The sequence below is a fragment of the Natator depressus genome, chromosome 9 (assembly GCF_965152275.1).
Source record: "Natator depressus isolate rNatDep1 chromosome 9, rNatDep2.hap1, whole genome shotgun sequence".
Lineage (NCBI taxonomy): Eukaryota > Metazoa > Chordata > Testudines > Cheloniidae > Natator > Natator depressus.
In genome coordinates this window covers 72,119,618-72,144,942 of record NC_134242.1, presented here as the reverse complement: position 1 = coordinate 72,144,942, position 25,325 = coordinate 72,119,618, and the positions used below count along the sequence as shown (strand labels likewise).

Here is a 25,325-nt window from a genome sequence, read left to right as displayed (position 1 = left end):
GACAATGGTACAGCAGGGCTCCAAGGGAAAGTTGGATCCATGAGAGTTTCTCCTTCAGCTAAGGGAAGCTGAAACAGTGCAGCTGGGTATTACTGAAGCTTTAATTACTTGAAGCAGCTGCTTCTTATTTGCCCCCCCCCCTCAAAAAAACAAGCTTTCTGTCAAAGAAGGCAGAGATGTGGCAGTCTTTGAAGAAGGAAAGAAAAGTGCTACAAGAGCCATTTCCACACTTGCTGGGGATCTGAGGTATGGACCTGGATGAGGCACCTGGGACATGAAGCTTTATTTATATCTGCTTATTGATAATTATTGGATTAATCAACTCTCAGGCTCTGTCTGAATGGCTTCATGACTCTGACAATTGGTTCCCCCCCCCCCTTTTTTTTTAAGCTAAATTAAAAACTAAAACAGTGCATTTTACTACTTCTCAAAGGAGGTGGGATGGTTATAAGACTAGGGTGATGTGTAGTAGACTAGAACCAGGGAGTGATCACAGAGGTATTAACCCATTGTCTCCTGGTCACAGATCAGTTTGGGTACTTATGTTCTCACACTTACCATTATTTGTTGTTTAGTTTGGGCTATCCTTTCTGTATGTGGTGACAGTCTTGGCCAGTGTCCTAAAAGAGTTTTTCTCCCCCTAAAACAATGTCAGCTTTCTACCACATGGGAAGTAGAAGCGCTTTCTCCTGTTTGCTGCACCAGCTAGCCACACTTACAGGCATCAGGAGGAGTGGAGAACAACCCAGGCTGTGAGAGTGACTGGGCAGAGAATGCAGCAATTTGGCATAGCCTTGGGAGAACCCACTCCTTCCATTGATTGGGAAATGGTGTTGGGGAGGATTTTTTCCTTACATCTTGGTGCTTCTTCAGCTCTTCTCTGTCTCTATACATGCAATGCAGTTTTCCTCTCTAGGTCTCCTTTCCTGGGCCTCCTCAGGCCTACATCTCCACTGAACTCTCTCCCCTTAAAGAACCCAGCCTCTGATCTTGTCACATCTTGGTGGAGCAAGCACACAAAGATGGTTATGTAAATCTGCCTTCATGCTTCAAATGGGAAATTTCAAACTCATTATGTTTGCGTAGCTTTGAAATTTCCCACAGTCTGTTTGTCTCTCGCCAACATATCGCCCTAGTTGGTAACTGCTCACCCAAACTCAGCATGGCAAAAACTAAGCTCCTCATCAGCAATGACATGATTCATACCTTCCTTTTGTTCACTTTAGTCCCCTCCCTCTTTTAGTGATCTATCAATTCACAGGAGTTCACCTTCAGCCATTCTGCTGGGTGCATGAATGGGTCCCAAGAAGCTGCTTCTATGAGTTGGGGAGTAAACAGATCAGTCTTGAGAGTGACAGTCAGCAACTTTCTCAAGACTTGAGTCAGCCATCTAATTTTGCCTCTTGTAATACATGCTGCTATTTTCATCACCCATTTGGCTTGTAGCAACTCAGGTACACATGGTCATTTTCACACAAAAAACAGGCAGTTAAATTAGGCATACTGCACTTCCCAGCTTTGACTTTTTGGCTGTTAAGTGCTTGGGTAGAAAACTCAACACCTTGTTTGCAAATCTGTGCAATTTATTCAGTCTAACGTAACTTCTTGTTGATTTTCCATTTACAGTTAAACTTTTAATAATAGTTTCATTTTATAAATATATTAGTAGATAATGAATACCAACTAGCACCTTTGAGTATTTAATCAATAAAGTAGTTGCTACCAGAATACTGTAAGTTTAGGTGTTGCCTTGCTTCCAATTACTATATTAAACAGTAGCTTCTTATTGTTTCTGTAGGCATAGAAAAATATCAAGAATAATTTGTCTCTGGTCTTTCCAGCAATTTAATTTAGGTTCTGTGTGTTAAAGAACTAAATGTGAGGTTTGCCAACACAATCAGTGCCCACCTGCCTTTTATTAATCACAGTTTCTCTCCCGATTTCCACCTATACCTGGTCCCAAAGCTGCTTCTAAGCTGCAGTTGAGTAGCAGTCTTTGGCCTAGCAGAGAAGCTGCAAGACTTGTTGTGAAGGCCTGCAGAGCTGAGGGGTGAAGAGGAATGAGAGCATGCTTATTGAGAGATGCAGCCAAGACAGAGTAGGGCCTGTTGCCAAAAGAGAGAGCTCTGCTGCATGGCTGTTGCTCAACAGCAGCGTGTGGCATTGGCTGAAATGTTTGAAATTCAGATAAATTTAGAAAATTCTGGTGTTTATTCAAACTAGAAAAATATACAAGCCACCAAATCTTTAGAAGCTCCTCTGTTCTTATTGTGAAGCTGAGCTGATTGGATTCTGGGAGGAAGCAGCTTGTAAGCACACCCTCCTGGTCAATTTAGAGTACCTGTTGACTTGTTTCACCACCTAAAGTAGCTAGATATAGGGCTACCATGCCTGATGGCTGCTGTCAAAAAAATGAAAGAAGTGTGAATCCTCTATGTCCCATTTAAACTGGCCTTGGAGCAAAGGAAGCAAATGATTATATGGATTAATGAACTGTCCCATCAACATAGTAGACTGAACATTTTGGTATGTTTACATCTCACTTCTGCAGATCACTTATGTTGCTTCCCATTATCCTTTTTTGGTAATCATGGATGTTCTTTTTTAAGCTCCCTTTCTAATAGGAAGCATATGGACAACTTTGTCATTATTGGCATTACCTGGTTTGACTGAGTTATTATTATCTTTAAAAAAATCAAAGACATACACACTGCTTCAAGATGACTTCTCTGCCTATGGGGAATGCTAATAGTTATAAACTGTTCGTGGTGACAGTTCTGTAGTGAATTACTTCGATATATATGGCTAATAAATTAATATGATTCAGTTAGTGAGAAGTACAAGTGTTGCCAAACTCCACTAGTCCAGCTTTTAATGCTGCTCCACATTTGCAGTTCTAGCTTCCCCCCGTGGTGAGAGGATCACTGCTACCTATGCACTGTCATTGTGATAAATGGCATATCCCACAGTGGCCTGCATTCCGTCTGGTGTGTCCCCGAAATGAGAAATATTTTATACCAATGACATGCTTACAAGCCAAACCTTAAATAACTGTACAAAGAATTATCTTTTCAAATAATAAAAATTCATATACTTCTTTAGCAACTCCTCATTTTTAGTACCATAGCTAATGAATGTTGCCCTGAGAAAGGAAAACTCATGTAAATAATGTAGAAAAATGTCTGAGCTTCAGCCTCCCCGAAAATATATTGTTAAAATTCAGTTTTTTGATAACTTAATTAAACATGGTCTCAGCTACTAATTATTATCAGAGAGGTGTGAAACTTGATAGCTTCATTTCACAGGGGTTTGTGCAAAGCTGTTTTTGGTTTCGATGCTCCTGAGTTCATATGTCCTTTGAGATCTCAAAACTCAAAATGAATCTCAGCCAAAATGGGCAATTTTGCTACGTTTTGAGGTGAGAAAAACTGAGTGCACTTAATATTCAGTCCACGTCTGGACTCAACTTGGCCAGATTTGCTAATGTCAGTGAACTGTTTGGGAAACTTAGCCCCTGTTTCAAGATGGTAACAAAATTCTTAAGCAGGGAAGTTTCATCTGTTTTGGGAGTTTGTTATGAAAATTTCTTACAGTTCTTTTTATTATGCTACAAGTAGGTACTTTGTAGAGTAGCTGTAGTGTGGGTGAGTCATAAATTTAGGGAAAGGCTAGAAAGTTTCCTCACATGAATAAGTAGATAAATGAATAACAAGTCAAGTTTTTTAATAATTCATAATCTTTATTTTTCTTCATGGTTTTCAGAACCTCTCTTAGCAGATTGATAATAAATTTGTTTCCTGTTAATGGCTTTGTCCTTTTCCATTTAGCAGATATTGATTCTCTCGCCCAGGCTCATGCTTTGCTTCTTATGGGGAAACCAGTGTGGCTTGGCAATGCTTCTTTTCTATATTACTCATTACTCAGAATTATCATGAATAGAGGTAACATTAGCAATGATATCTGCAAAGCTCCGAAAGAAGGCTTTTTAATTTGAGCTCCCTCTGTTGTCTGGATGGTTGCTTCAGCAGCAACAAAATAATATTGTGACTGAACAGTGGCTGTTGGGTTTTATTTTTCTTGGCTACAGTAAGTTGAACAAAAATACTTGGACTCTGAATGAGAGTCTAGAATCTCCATCCAGTAAATGTAGCTTTAAAGCACAGTACATATTCTGTTATTTAAATGTCTTGACAGTGTTCCTTTAAGAATCTCAAACCCTTTTGTGGGTGTTAGCTTAAATCTTAGTTCTAGGAGTTATACTAGCTTTGATTAAATGTCTGAATTAATTGAAATTAAGTTGGCATTGAGGCATTTTCCACTGACATTAATAGGGATCAGCTTATTGACTCAGCTGGTTTTGAGGCTCATCAAAATGCACTCTAGTACGATAAACCTCTTGTAGTCAAATTGAGCAACTTCAGGTTCTGGAGATGCTACCTTTTGCCAAGATCATACCTAATCCTGATTCTCCATTGTTTGGGAATAGGGCAGTGTGTGTGCTAAAACACTACTCTGAAAATGATGGGGTATAACATTACAGAAAAGGAGCATAAATAGTTTGTCCCCCCACTAGTGTCTGCACTCTGGGACAAATTTATTCAGTTGATTTTAGTGGTATTTCGCAAAGGACACACAGGCCCATTGTATCTTTAGTCATTTTAATTCCCATTTTTGGTGGCTTCACTAGTAATTGTCTGTAATAAAGTAGAAACCAAAATTTAATTTAATAGAGTCCATTTAAATAAACACAATTGTAAACTTTTCATTGCAGAGTTGACTGTTACTGTTACCATATCTCACAGAGATAATGTATTTGCAGGAAAATGTTGATCTATGGAGCAAAAGAATATAGTCAACCATCTATTTGCAGTGTCTTAATCCAACTTGTTTGCTCAAATAATATGCTCTTTATTAGCCCTCCATATCTAAATTAGATTTGAGTTGTGAGATTTCTCATAGGAAAGTCTTCTAAGTCTGTATTTTGGCAAAATTGTGAACAGTTGGTGTAACAATACTGTTGCAAATTGTCCAGAAAATTAATATAGGGAACAAAACAAAGCTCAGCAAATGATACCATAAACACACACCATATTAAATACAGGAGTTTTCTCAGTGGTATTTCATCCTCTGTGATGAATTCCTCTTGAAGGAATATAATAGCTGGATAATGTTATTAATTTAGTGCCAGTAGAGCTCTGTAGTCTGTAGTAAAGTTAAGTATGCAACTAGTCCTGCGGACTTGAATGGGACTACTCATGCACTTAAAGTTAAGCACATGCTTAAGTAGTTTGATAGTTGATGGCCTAGGTTCTTTTCAGATGAATAGAAAACAACGCTTTTAGTGAAAAATCTAAGTGCTAATGTCTACAGTGGAAATTGCTTGACTGATAGCCATACACCCTTTACATTGTACTACGACCAGTAAAAGTAGTGGCCATACTTATTTGCTTTTGACACAAATAAAGTAAGCATTCACTTACTTTAAAAATTACAGAATCCAAATTAGATAAATATTTGCTTTCTGTTGTAATGTTTAGTATTATGTTTTCTATAATTTGCTGCTGCACTGACAGGCTGTGAATAAGATGTGGGTCTACGCTCCATAAAAATATAATAAATTAACTTAAAACTACTCTGCTAGAAAAATAATAGTCTATATGTTTATGTGGGGATGCTTTCTTGGCATCCAAGAATATTTGGTCTTGATGAAGTTTAACTCCCAATATCAATGTTATGTGTTACCTTCTCATTTTAACCTGAAGTATATCCAGGGGATTAGCTCTGGCAAATGTTGTGTAAGGAGAATTTAATTTTCTGACAGTATTTTTGACAAGTGTATGGATACCAACAGTCATTTGCCCTCACGCTTTAACTATGAAAAGATTTGATAATGTTTTGCAAAAAGTGGTTATTAATAGAAATATGTGATTTTTTTTATTGTTCAGAGATGTGAGTTACATAAATTAGTTTTCCAGAAAGCATTTTTTCCGTACATTTTTTTCTAGAAATTATATTTGCTGATCTTATCACATCATTTATTAATGCATCAAGACAGAGATTCTTAAAATTTGGGTAAACAATGGTTAAGTGAAAACCATGCTTTTCATGAAAATAGCTTTTATTCAGTGTATAGTTGTAGCAAATTTTGTATATATATATTTTTACACATCTGTCTGTGACGCATCTATTTCCTAGTCCTTCTCTCTGGTCGCACGTTATTATCCAAGTTAGCCCATATGTTAGTGCTGAGTTGGACTGTTTGTGCCTAACTGTATGTCTAGTTTCAGAGTAACAGCCGTGTTAGTCTGTATTTGCAAAAAGAAAAGGAGTACTTGTGGCACCTTAGAGACTAACCAATTTATTTGAGCATAAGCTTTCGTGAGCTACAGCTCACTTCATCGGATGCATACTGTGGAAAATACAGATGATGTTTTTATACACACAGACCATGAAAAAATGGGTGTTTATCACTACAAAAGGTTTTCTCTCCCCACACCCCACTCTCCTGCTGATAATAGCTTATCTAAAGTGATCACTCTCCTTACAATGTGTATGATAATCAAGGTGGGCCATTTCCAGCACAAATCCAGGGTTTAACAAGAACGTCTGAGGAACAGTGGGGGGGGGGAGGAATAAACAAGGGGAAATAGGTTACTTTTTATAATGAATCAACCATTCCCAGTCTCTATTCAAGCCTAAGTTAATTGTATCCAATTTGCAAATTAATTTCAATTCAGCAGTCTATCATTGGAGTCTGTTTTCGAAGTTTTTTTGTTGAAGGATAGTCACTTTGAGATCAGAAATCGAGTGACCAGAGAGATTGAAGTGTTCTCCGACTGGTTTATGAATGTTATAATTCTTGACATCTGATTTGTGTCCATTTATTCTTTTACGTAGAGACTGTCCAGTTTGCCCAATGTACATGGCAGAGGGGCATTGCTGGCACATGATGGCATATATCACATTGGTAGATGTCTAGTGTGTGCTTGCCTATTGAATGCCACTCTGCTGCACAACCAGTCTTATTTCAGTTTGGAGTATTAGTTGCAGAAAAGTTTACATGTTGGTACACAATGCTCAGTAAAGTTACCTTCCCATTGTTAAGTACAGTCAACTCAGCTTACTTCAGTACTATACAGTATAAATAATCATGAAAGCACATCGCTAATAGATTTGGTTTGGGTCCAAATTGTGAGAGCTGAAGGCGTGAACTGCAGGCTCTTCATTTATGAAAAAATAAAAGGGAAATACCAAATGAAAGTAAAAAATAATGACATTAAAATATACCAGCGCCTGAGAGACGAGCACGAAAAGAGATTTTGTTGTAACTTGCAAGCAGAGTTACTTTGTGCTTAAAAAGAAGCTAGACAAAAATACTTTGTGCTTAAAAAGAAGCTATAAATAAAAAACTCCCATAGAAGTTCATTTTCCACAAAGACCTTCATTTCACATGTCACAAGTATGCAAATTGTGACCTGGTATAAGAATTTGCGAAGGAGGGTCTTTGTCCAGATTTCCTTAAGTGTGCATCTCACAACTTTTAGTGTCTTATTTATGCTTGTTTATTACTTCAGAATTTTAGGATTGGCATTTGTGTTGGAATTATCAATAAAGTTGCATGTGTGATGAAAGGGTTCAGATACAAGAAATTGCTGCTGCAAGTAACCAGAGAGAGAGGGTCAGTCCAGCAAAATTCACAGTTGTGAGCCAGACTGTGCCATTAAGTCACAGCCCTGTGTGCGAAGTAAGACAGAGCTGCACTGGAGCTCCTGGGGAGTGTGCTCATACTGTGCCTGTCCCTTAGAAGAGCAGCTTTGCTGAACGAAGCAGAAAAGCATGGCCCTACTTTCTCCCTGCTCCTTTTGGAGAAACTGCATGTGCAAAGGCAGTATCCTTGAGCAGATCTTATGCTGTAGGAAATGCATGGGCTGCAGTTGTCAACCGCTGCATGGAAGTTTGTAAGGGGTATGTGGGGGAGCACATTCTCTGTGCCCTCCTTCCAAACCCTCGCATTTCATTGGGGTGCTCTTTCAACATAAGAATGGCCATGCTGGGGCAGACCAAAGGTCCATCTAACCCAGTATTCTGCCTTCCGACAGTGGCCAATGCCAGCTGTTCCAGAGGGAATTAATAGAACAGGTAATCATCAAGTGATCCATCCAGTCGCCCATTCCCAGCTTCTGGCAAACAGGGGCTAGGGACAACATCCCTTTCCATTCTGGCTAATAGCCAATTATGGACCTATCCTTCATGAAATTATCTGGTTCTTTTTTGAATCCTGTTATAGTCTTGGACTTCACAGCATCCTCTGGCAAGGAGTTCCACAGGTTGACTGTGCGTTGTGTGAAAAAATACTTCCTTTTGTTTGTTTTAAATCTGCCTATTAATTTCATTTGGTGACTCCTAGTTTGTGTGTTATGAGAAGGAGTAAATAACAGTTCCTTATTTACTTTCTCCATCTAGCCTCATGCATTCAGGACAAAAACCCGATAACTTCATAAAGACTCTAATAATTTTGCTTCCTGTTATGCTTACTAAATGTGCAGTTCTGGGCACAAATTTGAACTGAATTTTTGAAATAGAATAACTGAAATGTGTTGGTGTGTCTGATGAGTCATCTTAAATAACTTGATGAGGCATATTAAGTTCCAAGTGGAAATGTGTCCATTCTGCAGAATCACTTCTCCTTATTAATTAGGGTTCTAAGATGAGATGCCAGTGCCTGAATGGGCATAGATACTAAACTACCCTTTCACTCTTGGGGATGATCCTCTCCAGTTAAGAGTGAGGCATGTTTGTGGGATTATATAGGACAGGTTGCACTTTTGCTATCATGTTGTACCTGTTCTAAGAATAACTGCAGAACTTTAGTCTCATAGGCTATCAGCCTGGACCCTTTAGCCAGCACTGAATTCATCCCAAAAATATTCTGCAAAGAAAAAAAATTCCCCAAAGTACAAGCCTCATTTAACGATGGGCAGAGTATTTAAACCTTGACTCCAAAAAGGAAGGTACGGTATATAATACATGCTTTAAATGTAAATGATAGACATTTTTAGTAGCAAAACAAAGCCTTTATTAAAATATAGTGATCTACAAAGCTTTTTATGTAATCAAATGAATTACAGTAATGCAAGTCTGAGAAATGATCTGGAAAAGGTAGGGTACAGTCTCATAAAAGCAAGCTATGATAACCTTTCTGTAATTCTTTAACATGTTGAAAGAGTATTTCTACACTGACTTATTAAATTAGGCAAGGTCACCTTTTCATTTTATTAACAGATTAGATTTGCCAGATCGTGGACTTTGATTCTGAAAATGTGGATGAATCATGCACTAACATAATGTCAAGAAGAAAATAGGTTGAAACAATGCTAAATCAATTTTATACAGCTTAAACTTTTTGTTTTTAGCATTAGGTGCTTGTAAAATATGGTAAAATGCTTAATTACTGACTGTAATTTGTGTGTTGAGTAGATATGCTTTTCAAATAATAAAAACAATACTTAAGATTTTTATAAAGGAAGGAAATCTTTTCAGAATTAATGAGAAATCCTCTGCATTTGACATACAGTATCCTAGAATCATAGAGAAGTAGGTTTGGAAGAGACCTCAGGAGGTCATTTAGTCCAACCCCCTGCTCAAAGCAGGACCTACTGCAACTAAACCATTCTGCTAGGGCTTTGTCAAGCCTGGCCTTAAAAACCTCTACGGATGGAGATTCCACCATCTCCCTAGATAACCCATTCCAGTGCTTCACCACCCTCCTGTTGAAATAGTTTTTCCTAATGCTTTTTTTGCCTCTGTCTTCACAAACAAGGTCAGCTCTCAGACTACTGCACTGGGCAGCACAGCATGGGGTGGAGGTGACCAGCCCTCTGTGGAGAAAAAAGTAGTTCGGGACTATTTAGAAAAGCTGGATGAGCACAAGTCCATGGGGCCGGATGCGTTGCATCCGAGAGTGCTAAAGGAGTTGGCGGATGTGATTGCAGAGCCACTGGCCATTATCTTTGAAAACTCATGGTGATCAGAGGAGGTCCCGGATGACTGGAAAAAGGCTAATGTAGTGCCTATCTTTAAAAAAGGGAAGAAGGAGTATCTGAGGAACGACAGGCCAGTCAGCCTCACCTCAGTCCCTGGAAAAATCATGGAGCAGGTCCTTAAGGAATCAATTCTGAAGCACTTAGAGGAGAGGAAAGTGATCAGGAACAGTCAGCATGGATTCACCAAGGGCAAGTCATGCCTGACTAATCTAATTGCCTTCTATGACGAGATAACTGGCTCTCTGGATGAGGGGAAAGAAGTGGATGTGTTATTCCTTGACTTTAGCAAAGCTTTTGACATGGTCTCCCACAGTATTCTTGCCAGCAAATTAAAGAAGTATGGGCTTGAATGGTATGAATGGACTATAAGGTGGATAGAAAGCTGGCTAGATTTTCGGGCTCAATGGGTAGTGATCAATGGCTCTATGTCTAGTTGGCAGCCGGTATCAAGTGGGGTGCCCCAAGGGTCGGTTCTGGGGCCAGTTTGTTCAATCTCTTCATTAATGATCTGGAGGATGGTGTGGATTGCACCCTCAGCAAGTTTGCAGATGACACTAAACTGGGAGGAGAGGTTGATACGCTGGAAGGTAGGGATAGGATACAGAGGGCCCTAGACAAATTAGAGGATTGGGCCAAAAGAAATCTGATGAGGTTCAACAAGGACAAGTGTAGAGTCCTGCACTTAGGACGGAAGAATCCCATGCACCGCTACAGACTAGGGACCGAATGGCTAGTTCTGCAGAAAAGGACCTAGAGGTTACAGTGGACAAGAAGCTGGATATGAGTCAACAGTGTGCCCTTGTTGCCAAGAAGGCCAGTGGCATTTTGGGATGTATAAGTAGGGGCATTGCCAGCAGATCGAGGGACGTGATCGTTCCCCTCTATTTGATATTGGTGAGGCCTCATCTGGAGTATTGTGTCCAGTTTTGGGCCCCATACTACAAGAAGGATGTGAAAAAATTGGCGAGTGTCCAGCGGAGGGCAACAAAAATGATTAGGGGACTGGAACTCATGACTTATGAGGAGAGGCTGAGGGAACTGGGATTGTTTAGTCTGTGGAAGAGAAGAATGAGGGGGGATTTGATAGCTGCTTTCAACTACCTGAAAGGGGGTTCCAAAGAGGATGGATGTAGACTGTTCTCAGTGGTAGCAGATGACAGAACAAGGAGTAATGGTCTCAAGTTGCAGTAGGGGAGGTTTAGGTTGGATATTAGGAAAATCTTTTTCACTAGGAGGGTGGTGAAGCACTGGAATGCGTTACCTAGGGAGGTGAGGTGGTGGAATCTCCTTCCTTTGAAGTTTTTCATGTCAGGCTTGACAAAGCCCTGGCTGGGATGATTTAGTTGGGGATTGGTCCTACTTTGAGCAGGGGATTGGACTAGATGACCTCCTGAGGTCCCTTCCAACCCTGATATTCTATGATTCTATGATTCTAATATCCAACCTAGACTTCCCCCACTGCAGCTTGAGACCATTGCTCTTTGTTCTGTCATGTGCCACCACTGAGAACAGCCGAGTTTCATCCTCTTTGGAACTCCCCTTCAGGTAGTTGAAGGCTGCTATCGAATCCCGCTCCACTCTTCTCTTCTGCAGACTAAATTAAGCCCAGTTCCCACAGCCTCTCCTCATAAGTCATGTGCCCCAGCCCCCTAATCATTTTCGTTGCCTTCTGCTGGACTCTCTCCAATTTGTCCACATCCTTTCTGTAGTGGGGGCCCCAAAACTGGACACAGTACTCTAGCTGTGGACTCACCAGTGCTGAATAGAGGGGAATAATCACTTCCTTCAATCTGCTTGCAATGCTCCTACTAATGCAGCCCAATATGCCGTTAGCTTTCTTGGCAACAAGGGCACACTGTTGACTCATATACAGCTTCTCGTCCACTGTAATCCCCAGGTCCTTTTCTGCAGAACTGCCGCTTAGCTAGTCGATCCCCAGCCTTCTTCTGTCCTAAGTGCAGGACTCTGTACTCGTCCTTGTTGAACCTCATCAGGTTGGCCCAGTCCTCCAGTTTGTCTAGGTCACTCTGGACCCTATCCCTACCCTACAGCTTATCTACCTCTCCCCCCAGCTTAGTGTCATCCACGAATTTGCTGAGAGTGCAATCCATCCCATCATCCAGATCATTAATGAAGATGTTGAACAAAACTGGCCCCAGGACCAACCCCTGGGGCACTCCGCTTGATACCAGCTGCCAACTAGACATCAAGCCTTTGATCACTACCCGTTGAGCCCACAATCTAGCCAGCTTTCTATCCACCTTATAGTCCATTCATTCAATCCATAGTTCTTTAACTTGCTGGCAAAAATACTGTGGGAGACCATATCAAAAGCTTTTCTAAACTCAAGATATATCACATCCACTGCTTTCTCCATGTCCACAGAGCCAGTTATCTCATCATAGAAGGCAATCAGGTTGATCAGGAATGACTTGCCCTTGGTGAATCCATGTTGACTGTTCCTGATCACCTTCCTCTCCTCCAAGTACTTCAAAATGGATTCTTTGAGGACCTGCTGCATGATTTTTCTGGGGGCTGAGGTGAGGCTGACTGTTCTGTAGTTCCCCGGACTCTCCTTCTTCGCTTTTTAAAAGATTGGCACTATATTTGCCTTTTTCCAGTCATCTGGGACCTCCCCCCGGATTGCCACAAATTTTCAAAGATAATAGCCAGTGGCTTTGCAATCACATCAGCCAACTCCCTCAGCACCCTTGGGTGCATTGCATCCGACCCAATGGGCTTGTGCAAGTCCAGCGTTTCTAAATAGTCCTTAACCTGCTCTTTCACCACTGAGGGCTGCTCACCTCTTCCCCACAGTGTGCTGCTCGGTGCAGCAGTCTGGGAGATGACCTTGTCCATAAAGACCAAGGCAAAAAAAGCATTGAGTACTTCAGCTTTTTCCACATCATCTGTCACTAGGTTCCCTCCCCAATTCAGTAAGGGTCCCACACTTTCCCTCACCTTCTTTTTGTTGCTAACATACTCCTTCTTGTCAGCCTTCACATTCCTTGCTAGCTGTTACTCCAGTTGTGCTTTGGCCTTCCAGATTATACCCCTGCATGCTTAAGCAATATTTTTATACTCTTCCCTAGTCATCTGTCCAAGTTTCACTTTTGTAAGCTTCCATTTTGTGTTTAAGCTCACCAAAGGTTTCTCTGTTAAGCCAAGCTGGTTGCCTACCATATTTGCTGTTCTTTCTGCACATCGGGATGGTTTGTTCCTGTGCCCTCAATAAGGCTTCTTTAAAATATAGCCAGCTCTCCTGGACTCCTTTCTCCCTCATAGTAGCTTCCCAGGGGATCCTGTCCATCAGTTCCCTGAGGGAGTCAAAGCCTGCTTTTCTGAAGTCCAGAGTCCGTATTCTGCTTCTCTCCTTTCTTCCTTTTGTCAGGATCCTGAAGTTGAGCATCTCATGATCACTGCTGCCCAGGTTGCCAACCACTTCTACTTCCCCTACCAATTCTTCCCTGTTTGTGAGCAGCAGGTCAAGAGGAACACGGCCCCTGGTTGGTTCCTCCAGCAACTGTACCGGAAGGGTGTCCCCAACACTCTCCAGAAATGTCCTGGATTGTCTTTGCACTGCTATATTGCTCTCCCAGCAGATGTCAGGGTGATTGAAGTGCCCCATGAGAACCAGGGCCTGTGATCTGGAAACTTCAGTTAGTTGTCCGAAGATTGCCTCATCTACCTCATCCTCCTGGTCTGGTGGTCTATAGCAGATGCCCATCATGACATCACCTTTGTCGCTCTCGGCTCTAAACTTAACCAAAGATTCTCAGCAGGCTTTTCTCCAGTTTCATACTGAAGCTCTGAGCAATCATACTGCTCTCTTACAAACAGTGCAACTCCTCCATCTTTTCTCCCCCGCCTGTCTTTCCTGAACAGTTTATACCCATCCATGACAGTGCTCCAGTCATGTGAGTATACAATCAGAGCTTTGAAAGGAGAGCTACAAACAGTAGTCAATGGGACTATTCATGTGCTTAAAATTGAGTGCTTTACTGGAACAGGCTCAGAATGTTCAGCACCTTGCTAATGCCAGCCATATCATTTTCATGCTCACATCCTTACTATATTTTCGTGTGCTCATTTCCCTTCCTCTTGGGGATATGCCATTTATATGAGAGAGAAAACGAAATAAAAAAGATGTTTTAAAATATTATCCAACAAATACCCTTTTTTCATTGTTTATAAAGAATTTGAGGCAATAATACCTAAATAGGGCGGAAAAGTTATTTTTGTAATTTCCCCTCCAATTTCTTGAAATGATTTATTTTTTAATCAGTATCTATTAACTGGGATAGGTGGATGTGTAAGTTAAAAAGATAGATAATCTTTTCTAGTCTGTCTACAACAGACAGTACCCACTGCTGGAATACTGTATCCAGTTCTGGGGCCCATGATTTAAGAAGGATGTTAATAAATTGCAGAGGGTTCAGAGAAGAGCCCTGAGAATGATTAAAGAATTAGAAGCCATGCCTTATAGTAATTGAGCTCCTTGAGTCTATCTATTTAGCTTAACAAGGAGAATGTTAAGGAGTGACTTGATTACAGTCTAAAAGTACCTAAATGCGAAACAAATATTTAATAATGGGTTCATCAGTCTAGCAGAGAAAGGGTATAACATGATCATATGGCTGGAAGTTGAAGCAAGACATATTCAGTCTGGAAATAAGATGTAAATTTTTAACCTTGAGAGTAATGAACCATTGGAACAATTTACCAAGGATATTAGTGGATTCTCCATCAGTGACAATTTTTAAATCAAGATTAGCTGTTTTTCTAAAAGATCTGATCTAGGAATTATTTTGTTGAAGTTCTATGGCTTGTGGTATATTGGAACTCTGAACAGATGATCACAATGGTCCCTTCTGGCTTTAGAATCTGAGTCTATGAATACTGTCACTGATTCCCAAATGGTGGGTAACTAAAGGAGTAAATTTGAATAGATTGTTTTCATATTACATGTATGATCTCAAGTGAAAGTATACTAATATACAGAAAGAGCTAAATCCCACTATCATTGACAGCTCAATAGTTCTGCACACATATGCAGAAAACACTCTTCTTGCCACTTACTGCACACGCTCAGTGCTCAACAGAGTGCAATTGACTTGGCCCCAGCAATCGCAGAGCAGGTGACTTGATTACACTGAAATCAGGCAGAAAATGTCCTCTTCTGGCCACTCAAGTGAATCAGTCAAATTATCGAGTGGCAAAACTAATTCTACGCCTTGGGCCATCAGAGCTGCCACTTCCTATAAGTCAAGCCTTCACTTAGTGTGAAATTGTTTTTTATTTTATTCTCTTTTATTTATTATGCTTATTTCAGCTAATCCATTTAGTGAATGTGAATCAGCCAGCATACTAGAGCTGTTTCAGATGTGCAACCTTCTCTTGCAGTGATGCTGAAATATTTGAGGATTTAGGTCCATTTAGGAAAATTCCAGCTCTCTTATGACTTTATATCATTATAAAGTAATATTTCAGATTTTCGAATGAGAAGAAAAGATTAAATATGATTTTAAAATTGACTAAAATGACTTGTGGCTGAGCTTTTTTTAAATAACAGATATAATTCAGAGGGGACACTTAACTTACACTTTTAAGAATTAGAAACATATTTGCCATTAATTGCATGCCATTAAGTACCAGTTAATTTTAAGGAGTTTAGCAGAACAAATAGTCCCCTAGGAAGCTTCTAATATTGTTTTTAATTTTAATTATGGACTTAAATTCTAAGGGGCCATGCAGAAATGAGTCCAAAGATCTACATAATTTACCCATACAAATGGTGCATCCCAGGTATCACACCAGTATATAATTCTGTCCATATGCCAGCCCCACATTTCTTTTGTGCCTCTAGGTCAGAGGTGGGCAGGTTACGGCCCACGGGCCACATCCAGCCTGCAGGACCCTCCTGCCCGGCCCCTGAGCTCCTGGCCCGGGAGGCTAGCCCCTGGCCCCTCCCCTGCTGTTCCCCCTCCCCCGCAGTCTCAGCTCACTGTGCTGCTCTGGGCAGCAGGGCTGCGAGCTCTTGCCGGGCAGCGCAGCTGCAGAGCTGTGGCCTGACCCAGTGCTCTGTGCTGTGCGGTGGCATGGCTGGCTCCAGCCAGGCGACACAGCTGCCTGTCCTGGTGCTCTGGGCAGCACAGCTGTAGAGCCGGCAGTCTCCGGTGCTCCAGGTAGCACAGTAAGGGGGCAAGGAGCAGGGGGGGTTGGATAGAGGGCAGGGGAGTTTGGGGTGGTGGTCAGGGGGCGGGGATGTGGATAGGGTTTGGGGCCGTCAGAGGGCGGGGAACAGGGGGATTGAATGGGGGCAGGGGTCCTAGGGGGACAGTCAGGAAGGGGGGGGGTTGGATGGGGCGGTGGGGGGCAGTCGGGGCAGGGGTTCTGGGGGCGGTCAGGGAGAAGGGGTCGTTGAATGGGGCAGAGGTCCCGGGGGGGCAGTCATGAGAGGAGGGGTTGGATAGGGTGGCGGGGGGGGGCAGTTGGGCAGTCTGGGGGTGGTCCGGGGACAGGCAGGGGTGGATGGGGCAGGGGTCCCGGTGGGCTATCAAGGGACAGGGAATCTGGGGGTTGGATGGCTCAGGAGTCCTGGGGGACCGTCAGAGGCTGAGAAGCAGTGCGGGTCGGATAGTGGGCAGGGGCCGGGCCACGCCTGGCTGTTTGGGGAGGCACAGCCTCCCCTAACTGGCCCTCCATACAATTTTGGAAACCAGATGTGGCCCTAAAGCCAAAAAGTTTGCCCACCCCTGCTCTAGGTGCACAGTGTTACATTGTCCCATACAAAAAGATTAAGATATGTTGGTTTATTTCATTTCATGTAAAGGTAAAGAAACAAGAGATGTGGTCAGGGAGAAACTGAAAGAAACTCCCACTCCTGCTGATTCAGTACACAGAGTCAGAATATGTCTTGTGCAGATCAGTGGAGAAAGAAAGCAGAAGTCTCAAAGGCAATCAGAGTCTTAGAAAGGAGTGGGAAGGTTCACACTGTTAACAAGATGGATGCATTTTTGCTGGTGGCATGGGACCAGCTTCTGCTAGCTCTAGTGGGCTCTTAACAGAGTTCCTATATGTGATGTATGGAAAATGCAGTGGATTCTTGACCTTTGTGTTCTGCATCATTTAACTGCCATTGTCCTAGAAAGGTAGTGCCATCTTCCAGTGTCATTTTGGAGGGTTCTGCCATTGGCTAGTTTTTGGTGTTTATATGTGCAAATTTGGCCCTTAAAAACTGTTATGATAAAATCTTGGATGTGTATTTAAAATATATCAGGATAATGTAGGCTTTATAAAAACCTAGATGACGTTCATTTGGTGTTTTGTAAATGACAGCTGTTTGCCAATTTCAGATTGCTGAAAGTTTGTTTGCTGCCAGGCTTGACTATCCCTGTGCAAAAATCTGTTAAGCATTGTAGACATGTTATCAGGATTTAGGTTAGTCTTCCTGGTCTGGAGCATTGCTTGTAACTAGGAGCCATCATTTGGAGTTACAGATGATTTTTTTCTCCTCAGTAGCTTATTATGTGAGGGGGAAATTGCTTGTTATCGCTATGTCTTTTGCCCAGCAACCCTGATGAGAATTTGTGTACCCAGACAAATTTTAGTCAAGCATTGTACATAGGAACTCAAGCTGAGATCAGCTTCTTTGCCCATCAATAAGGCCCTACCAAATTCATGGTCCATTTTGGTCAATTTCATGGTCAGAGGATTTAAAAAATCGTAAATTTCATGATTTCAGCCATTTAAATCTGAAATTTCACAGTGTTGTAATTGCAGGTATCCTGACTAAAACAGGAGTTGTGTGGGGTGGGGGTCGCAAGCTTATTATAGGGTGGGTTGCAGTAGTGCTACTCTTACTTCTGCACTGCTGCTGGCAGCGGCTCTGCCTGACCAGCTGGGGAGCAGTGGCTGCTGGCTGGGAGCCCAACTCTGAAGCCAGAGCCGCTGACAGCAGCAGCGCAGAAGTAAGGATAGAAACATATGTTATTGCCACGCTTACTTCTGCGCTGTTGCCTGCAGAGCTGGGCCCTTAGTCAACAGCCACCAGACTCTGGACACCCAGCTCTGAAGGCAACAGTGCAGAAGTAAGGATGGCATGGCATGGTATGGTATTGCCACGCTTACTTCTATCCTGCTGCTGGCGGGGGGCTCCCTTCAGAGCTGGGCACTTGGCCAACAGCTGCTGCTCTCCAGCTGTCCAGCTCTGAAGGCAGTGCAGAAGTAAGGGTGGCAATACTGTGACCCCCCCCAAAATAACCATGTGACCCCCCGCAACTCCCTTTTGGGACAGGACCCTGAATTTGAGAAATACTGGTCTCCCCCTGTGAAATCTTTATAGAATAGGGTAAAAGCACACAAAAGACCAGATTTCACGGGGGGGAGGAGGGGAAGACCAGATTTCATGGACCATGACGTGTTTTTCATAGCCGTGAATTTGGTAGGGCCATACCCATCAATATAACCATGTCTCCCCCTTTTTTTGAATCCTTCTAATTGGTACCCTTCCTCCATTGCATCACGTTCAAGCTTCTTGCCTTGTTTTCAAGGCTGGGCATTATTCTGCCTCTCCTTACTTATCTCTGCTTGTCTAGTATTGTCTGATCTCCTGTCTTCTCTACTCAGCCAATGATGCTAACCTTAACATCTTGTTTGTCTGCTTCTCCTCCAACTGTGCTTTCTTTCATGCCACTGCCTATATATCAGATGCTTTCCTTGGATGGTCTTACCCTTTCTGCATTCAAATCCCTATCAAGATCCATTTCTGCTCTGAGTACAAAAAATTAGTCAGCTATATGTTGTCGTCATCATCATCATCAAGATATGATGGAACTCTCAGGATGTGCCCTATTATCATCTTGACCACTTACTCGTGTACTTCTTTCTCTTACTCTTCATCTGTGACTGTTTTTCAAATTGTAAACTCTTTGGGGCAGCATCTTCACCTTTTTATATGTACAGCATGTACCATATTTTAAGTGCTACTGTAATAGAAATCATTGACAATAATACAAATAGCCAGTTTAAGATAGTAAAAGAGCATTCAGCTTTAAGATTTTATATTTATATTTATTTATTTACTTATTTAATGCCAAATTGATTAGTCAGGTAAGTGGATATTGAGCTCCTGGGTGTTTTTGCAAAGGCTACACTTTCCCATCCAAGAAAATTAGAGGGCATTTACAGAAATGGGTGAGCTGTGATGTCTGATGTTATCACTCACGTGTCACACATGTACATTCTTGCTGGTTGACAGCTAGCAACGTGACTTCCATGCTCCACATCTTCTGTTTGGCATCTCAAAGGTTTGCTTTCACATATGTCAAGATGTGCCAGTTTGGTTGTGGAATTCCTGTCATTATAAATGCTCTATCTGGTTCAATCAATATTTGTCTTCTGTGGAATATCAGTGCTATTCCTGCAATGCTTTCTTGGGATGCCATGAATTGTAATTATAAACAGTGCAATAACTTGGCGGAATTATACATGCTTCCTAACAGAAACCAGTTAAGGAACTATATGCATCACTTTCAAGGTATGCACAAGAAAAATAGGGTTTTTCTCATATGTAGTTAATTACTTATAACAGTTTTACACATGTTGCAACATATATATATGTATATAATGAATCCAACTAAAATTTGGGTTTTTTTGCTCTGAACTTAAAAAATTCTAGTGGGTAAATCTTCTTGGGTGCAGAACAAGTCCAAGATGTTATCCCTGTGTGTGGAAAATGCAGTTACCAAAATCAGTGTAATTTGAATGTGTCAGACTTGTGTTTTCCAAAGTGACTCTACCCTTTCAACAGGGAATTCAAGTAAAATACAAATATTTTCCTCTGAGTTTCTGTTCTAAATCCCAGATTAAAAATTAAGCAAGCATTTTCTGCACTAAAAGACATGCTCTCTAGGTTAATCTTAGTTTAACAGTGACTCAGGTGATTTCTGTATTAGATTCTGAGGACCTAGCAGCTTGATACTATATATTGATATTGCTGGTCAATGTTGCCTTTTTATAGGGCCAGATATTGCCACTGCTAAAGAAACAGGTCTGTATTTGTATAATTGTTTCACTCACTTAGAACCACTGAGTGGAGTCTCGAGTATTTTATTGGCTACATTTTGAGATAGCTTTGGCTATCTTGCTTTCATCTGTGCCAGTAAAAGCTCTGATTTAATTGAACAGGTAGGTCACATGTCTGAGTGAGCATAATTCTTAGGATTAGATTTCTAGTGAAAATAACTGATCATTAATTCTAAATTTTCTTTCCATTAATAGTCCGCAAAACATTAAGATTTTAGAGAATACTTTTACAGTTTACAAGGGAATTTTAGTTGTAGTTTAAAAACATAAAACTTTCTTTCATTGTTTTTAATATCAGAGAATGCATCTGGGGCTCCTGATTCCCTAACTACTGAGAAGTTTGGCAGATACAATATTCTGTATGACAGGATGTACTGATAGTATTATGCAGCTGCACACATTTAACAATTTGGTAGGCTTGAATTGTATACCCTGTTCCTTACTGAGAAATGAGCTGGAACTTTTGTGGCCAGTAAAAGGTGTGAGAGAGGAACAGGTAGCTGAAAAGGACAAAGGATTTGATCTGCTGGTCCAACATAGCATCTCTTCTTTTGTGTAGGACCAAGAGGGAAGCGAAAGGCTTGGTCAGAGGAGAGAATGCAGCCTAATTTAGAAGCCTGTTGGGGAGCGGCACAAAACATTAGGCCCACCCCTTCAAGCTCTGACTGGGTCAACAAAGGGGATCCTTCTCCAGTCTTCTGTCTGATCCAACAGAACAGTGGCAGCATTGCCATTTGCTCTGGGCCAGTGCTTTGTGACCTCTCTGATGGGGATAATGCATAGAGAGGCTGTTAATGCTGATTTGAGTAGCACTATCTGTTTCACTTTTTTTTAAAATGTAGGTTTTAGTCTATGCAGATTATTGTTCTCAGCTGCTTCCTGCTACTTGTGATTTTTCTCGCCAAGGGAATGGAGGTGCCTACATGGGTGTGGAAAGGGGGTGGATCTAGTCTACCTAAATTTCCTGTCCGTGTGCTGTTGCCAGTGCCCCATCTCTCTCTCTCTCACACACACTCTCTCCTTCTTTTTTTTTTTTGGCAGCTTTGCTCCATTCCATGCTGAGCATTTTAATTTTTCTGAGAAAAATGAGTTATACGCCGAGGAGAGGATTAACTTCTGATTTTCCTGTTGACAAGAGCTATGTTGTCTTTTGTCCATGCAAGTCATTCCTGCGGCTCTAAAGTGAATTACAGGTCTATGTGTGAAGGAGAATAGCACCCTTCCCTCAATTTACTTTGGATTTTTCTTATTGGATGTAACAAGTTGAAAGGCAAACTCTTTCCCAGGGTTCTTTAACACTACAGCACATAAATAACTTGGGGACTGGAGAGCTTTTGTACAAGTTGTTTTCAGAATTGAGAAATGTTTAAGGACATTTAGCAGGAGGCCGCATGTCTAGTGGACTGAGCATGGGCTTGGGAATCAAGATATTTTGAGTTTCAGTCTCAGGTCTGCCACTGTCTTGGTGTGTGATGTGGCTCTTAGTTTAAGATTTGCTATTCTCAGCTTCCCTGTCTATAAAATGGGGTTAATAAGACTGATTTTTAACTACCTCGCAGGGCTGTTCTGAGAATTAGGTGGTTAATTGATGTTTGTAAAGCAGAAGGGGCTGCATATGTTGTTGTATTACAGTGGGCCTGATCCTGCACTCACACTTTGGCAAAAACTCTGCTCACTTTCCTGGGAGTTTTGCCTGAATAAGGATTGCCGGATCAAACTACTTTATTGTGAAAAATGTGTTGATAATAGTGTAGATTAATTAAAACTATCATTCCACAGCATTTGTTTTATATCCACAATAAGTCTTTTTCAACAAGCTCTTTAAAGATGGGGGTAGAGGCGGAGAGAGTTTCAGTGACCTAGAAGTGGAATACTTTTGTTTCTCATTAAACCATTTCTTGATGTTTCCCAATAGGTTTTCAGCTAAACACTTGTTAATCCCAGAGCTCTGACAAGTGAGGCCTGCTGAATTAGACCAATCACTGCTACAAATAGCTAGTGCACATGAAACAGTAATCATTGCTTTCCAGTCTATTATTAGATTAACTTCATAGGGATTGCTTTTTTCTCCTGTGAGTTGGTGCATAAATGACATGCCTTACCCTCCAATAAATCTAACAGCAGAGTGGCTATGACATGATGTTCATACCCCTCAGTCCCATGACAGATTATTTTTGATTGCTGCAGAAGTTTACAGCAGCTTGAAACCATTAGAATTTAAAGGCATCATTGAAATTTTACAGCATACCTGACTCATACACAACACTGCTGGTACTGAGCTAAGTTTGTAGTATATTGGCTTCACGTTGTGATTGCCAGCCACAGTGAGCCTTGCTTACTTGTACTGATCCCCAGCTGTCATTTTGAAGAGGTAAACAATCATATGACACTTCTCCTCTGTGATCTCTCCTTGGAGAACATGTGCTTTTGTGAGTAATGAAGCTTTTTGAGATTTCCACCTTGGGAGAGTCATCAATGTTGAACACTTGTAGGAACCACCTCATGTAGACACAAAACCTCATACATTTATATAGATGAACAAATGAAAACATACCTTTGCCACTTACTAGCTTCTGCAGGGATTTTTAAACTGGTGATATCTGGTCAATCTGTATATGTAGAATAAAAAAAGCTATATTGTTAGCAGATGGAATTCTATTTCAATGACATATAAGTGCTTTTAACGTGTGTTTTTTTTCCAGATTTAAGAACTTTGTTTTTTCCTGATGAAACCCAGATAAAGTTTGCAAAGCTCAAGACTCTTCAAATCCAAGGTGTTTACTACTATTTATATCTCATGTCAATGACTGTATTTGGCTCTAGATATAAGCTTTGTTTAACTATTATTTTGTACAGCTGCATAGAATTTTGCTTCTTTAACCCTGAGGCTTGCATTTTTCAAGTTGCAAGACAGATGAATAGGAAGACATATGCTGTCTATCCATCTCTGTCAGTATAGCTATACCTGTGGGCAGTGCTTAAAGTGACCTGTAAAAAGTGTGTGTGTGTTGTGTGTGTGGGGGTCTGTTATCACCCCCACATCTACCTGTTCCTCTGCCCAGCAATTAAATCTTCCCCAACCTCCAAATCAATCCTGTCCCACCATTAATTCTGCCCTCCATCTGTTGAATCCTCCAGTTACCCCTTCCCCCATGTCTTCTGCAGTTCCCCCCACTCCTCATGCAGCTTCTTCACCCACCTCTCAAGTCTGGGGTGAGTTGCTTCAGAATCTCCTCTCCCCCTTGCAAGGACAGGTATTTCTGGGAGGGACGGGGGAGAAACAGAGTTGCCATCCTGTTGCACATAGTGTTGGGTGGGGAGGGAATGTTTCAGAGCTGCCTTGAGCTGCTGGGCTCTTTCTGCTCCTCCCTCCCTCCTCTCCTGTGGGAATGGTGAAAGAGTTCTGCTTGCTTGCTGCAGGAGCCCGATGGGCTGCTGTTCCCCAGGAGGTGGGCAAGCAGGGAAAGCAGAGTATCAAAGGGATTCCCCTCCCCGCAGTACTAAAATTCTGTGCCTCAGTGACCCAGCTTATTTTTTAGAAATTTTATTTCCTGGGTCTGTGACCCGTTGCGATCCAACACACTTTAAGCACTGCCTATGGCTCTGTATATGCATTTACCTTCATATTATATATAAAGTGTGTGTGTACATCAGACTAATGTGAAATTGGTCTCTAAATGTTTATATGCTTTATAATGTAGTTTCATTAATTTTGTTTACCTTTACACCTCAAAATTCCTAGCTATGACAACTTGAACAAGCTAGCCTGTATCTATAACTTTCTTGGGCCAAAATTAGTTGGACAGTAGCACTGTTATTACCTTAATGTGTAGTACTATAATATGTAGCATGATTTGTATCAGAGAGAAAGTTAACACGAAGGCCAATCTAATACAGTCCAGTGGTGGTAATATTCCTGATCGGCATACTTTTTAGTATAATATGTGTAGTACCATTGGTGTGGTACATGTGAAATTCTCCAGAGAAAGCAATCATGTCTTTGCTATTTCTTTTTCATAATACATATTAATTTCTAGCTTATCAAACCTATATATGTGCAGTTTCTATTACAAGAACAATGAGTTAGGAAACCTGGTAAGTTTTCAAGACTATGTCCTTCAGTTTGTGAGAGTATTGTGATGATAAGCTAGCCTGTACTGAATATTTATGCACATCACAAAATCTGTATACTTTTTGGAATTATTGTTTCCTGCTTAACAGAGATTAAAAAGTAGAATGAGAAATGACATAAACAGAAATTGTATAATGTATGCTAAAGCGCCATCATTCTACTCAACAGCATTGTGTTCACAGTTTGGATAGGGGGTCACGTGACATAGAATGATTTCACATATGTGCTATAATATTTAGGCCACATAATATTAGGTTAAATATAAATGAATAGGATGAATAATAGAGAATATTTGTTGCAAGGACATTTGGAATTCCTAAACGCAAGTATTTACACAAGAAACCTGATTCTAAGAGTTATACTCATCCAGTCAGGGAACAGAATAGCTGGTATATGTTTAATCAAATCTAGTCAGCAGAATTTGAGAATTGTGACTATTCAGAGTTCAAGAACATTCTGCAGAAATTATTTGGGGTGAAATTTACCCTTGTGAAGAGGACCAGCAGAAGCATTTATTTTGGACTTAAGTTATGCAAGCTACCTAAGGACAATTTGTGAACTGAAAAAGAGACTAATTTAATCTAATGTATGGTTTGCTATTGTATCAGCTCCGGTATGGACAAATCACCAGCAATATTTTTTATTTTCTTACATTGAAATTTTTTTGTAATTGTATTTAAAAAGTGCTTCTATAGACAAAATTTTAAATTGTCAAAGTTTTTTTAAACACAAATACACTCCAAAAGTTTAGGCAGAAACAGTATTTTTCATGTGAAATTTCGTATTAGGGCACATTTCTTCCAATGGATTTGTTAATCTTGGAAAAACAAAAGCTAGTTTTTTACAACGGGAAACTTGAGCTAACACATACCTTCAATGTAGTTGTACTATGGTACCATACTGTTGTAATGTTAGCAGGAGCAACACTTTTTTTTTTTCTGGTTGTGGATATTTCTTTACTTTTTCATCTGCCCACTTCAAGTTTCTTCATTTTTAAAAAATGAATGTTGAAAACATTGTATCACAAAATCCTTGGTAGATGATGTAAAAGGTTCTGACAATAC

General features: G+C 40.9%; 1 protein-coding gene across 7 annotated transcripts in view; it reads left to right on the top strand.

The window, feature by feature from the left end:
- DACH2 (dachshund family transcription factor 2) overlaps positions 1-25,325 on the top strand; it is a 480,235-nt gene that overhangs the window by 257,215 nt on the left and 197,695 nt on the right. For 4 of the 7 annotated variants that reach the window (XM_074964449.1, XM_074964452.1, XM_074964446.1 and 1 more), the window contains exon 3: positions 22,832-22,903. The exons of the other annotated variants lie outside the window; for them this stretch is intronic. In XM_074964449.1, the coding sequence (XP_074820550.1) occupies positions 22,832-22,903 (72 nt within the window). The remainder of the gene's footprint in view (positions 1-22,831; positions 22,904-25,325) is intronic. 7 annotated transcript variants of the gene reach the window in all.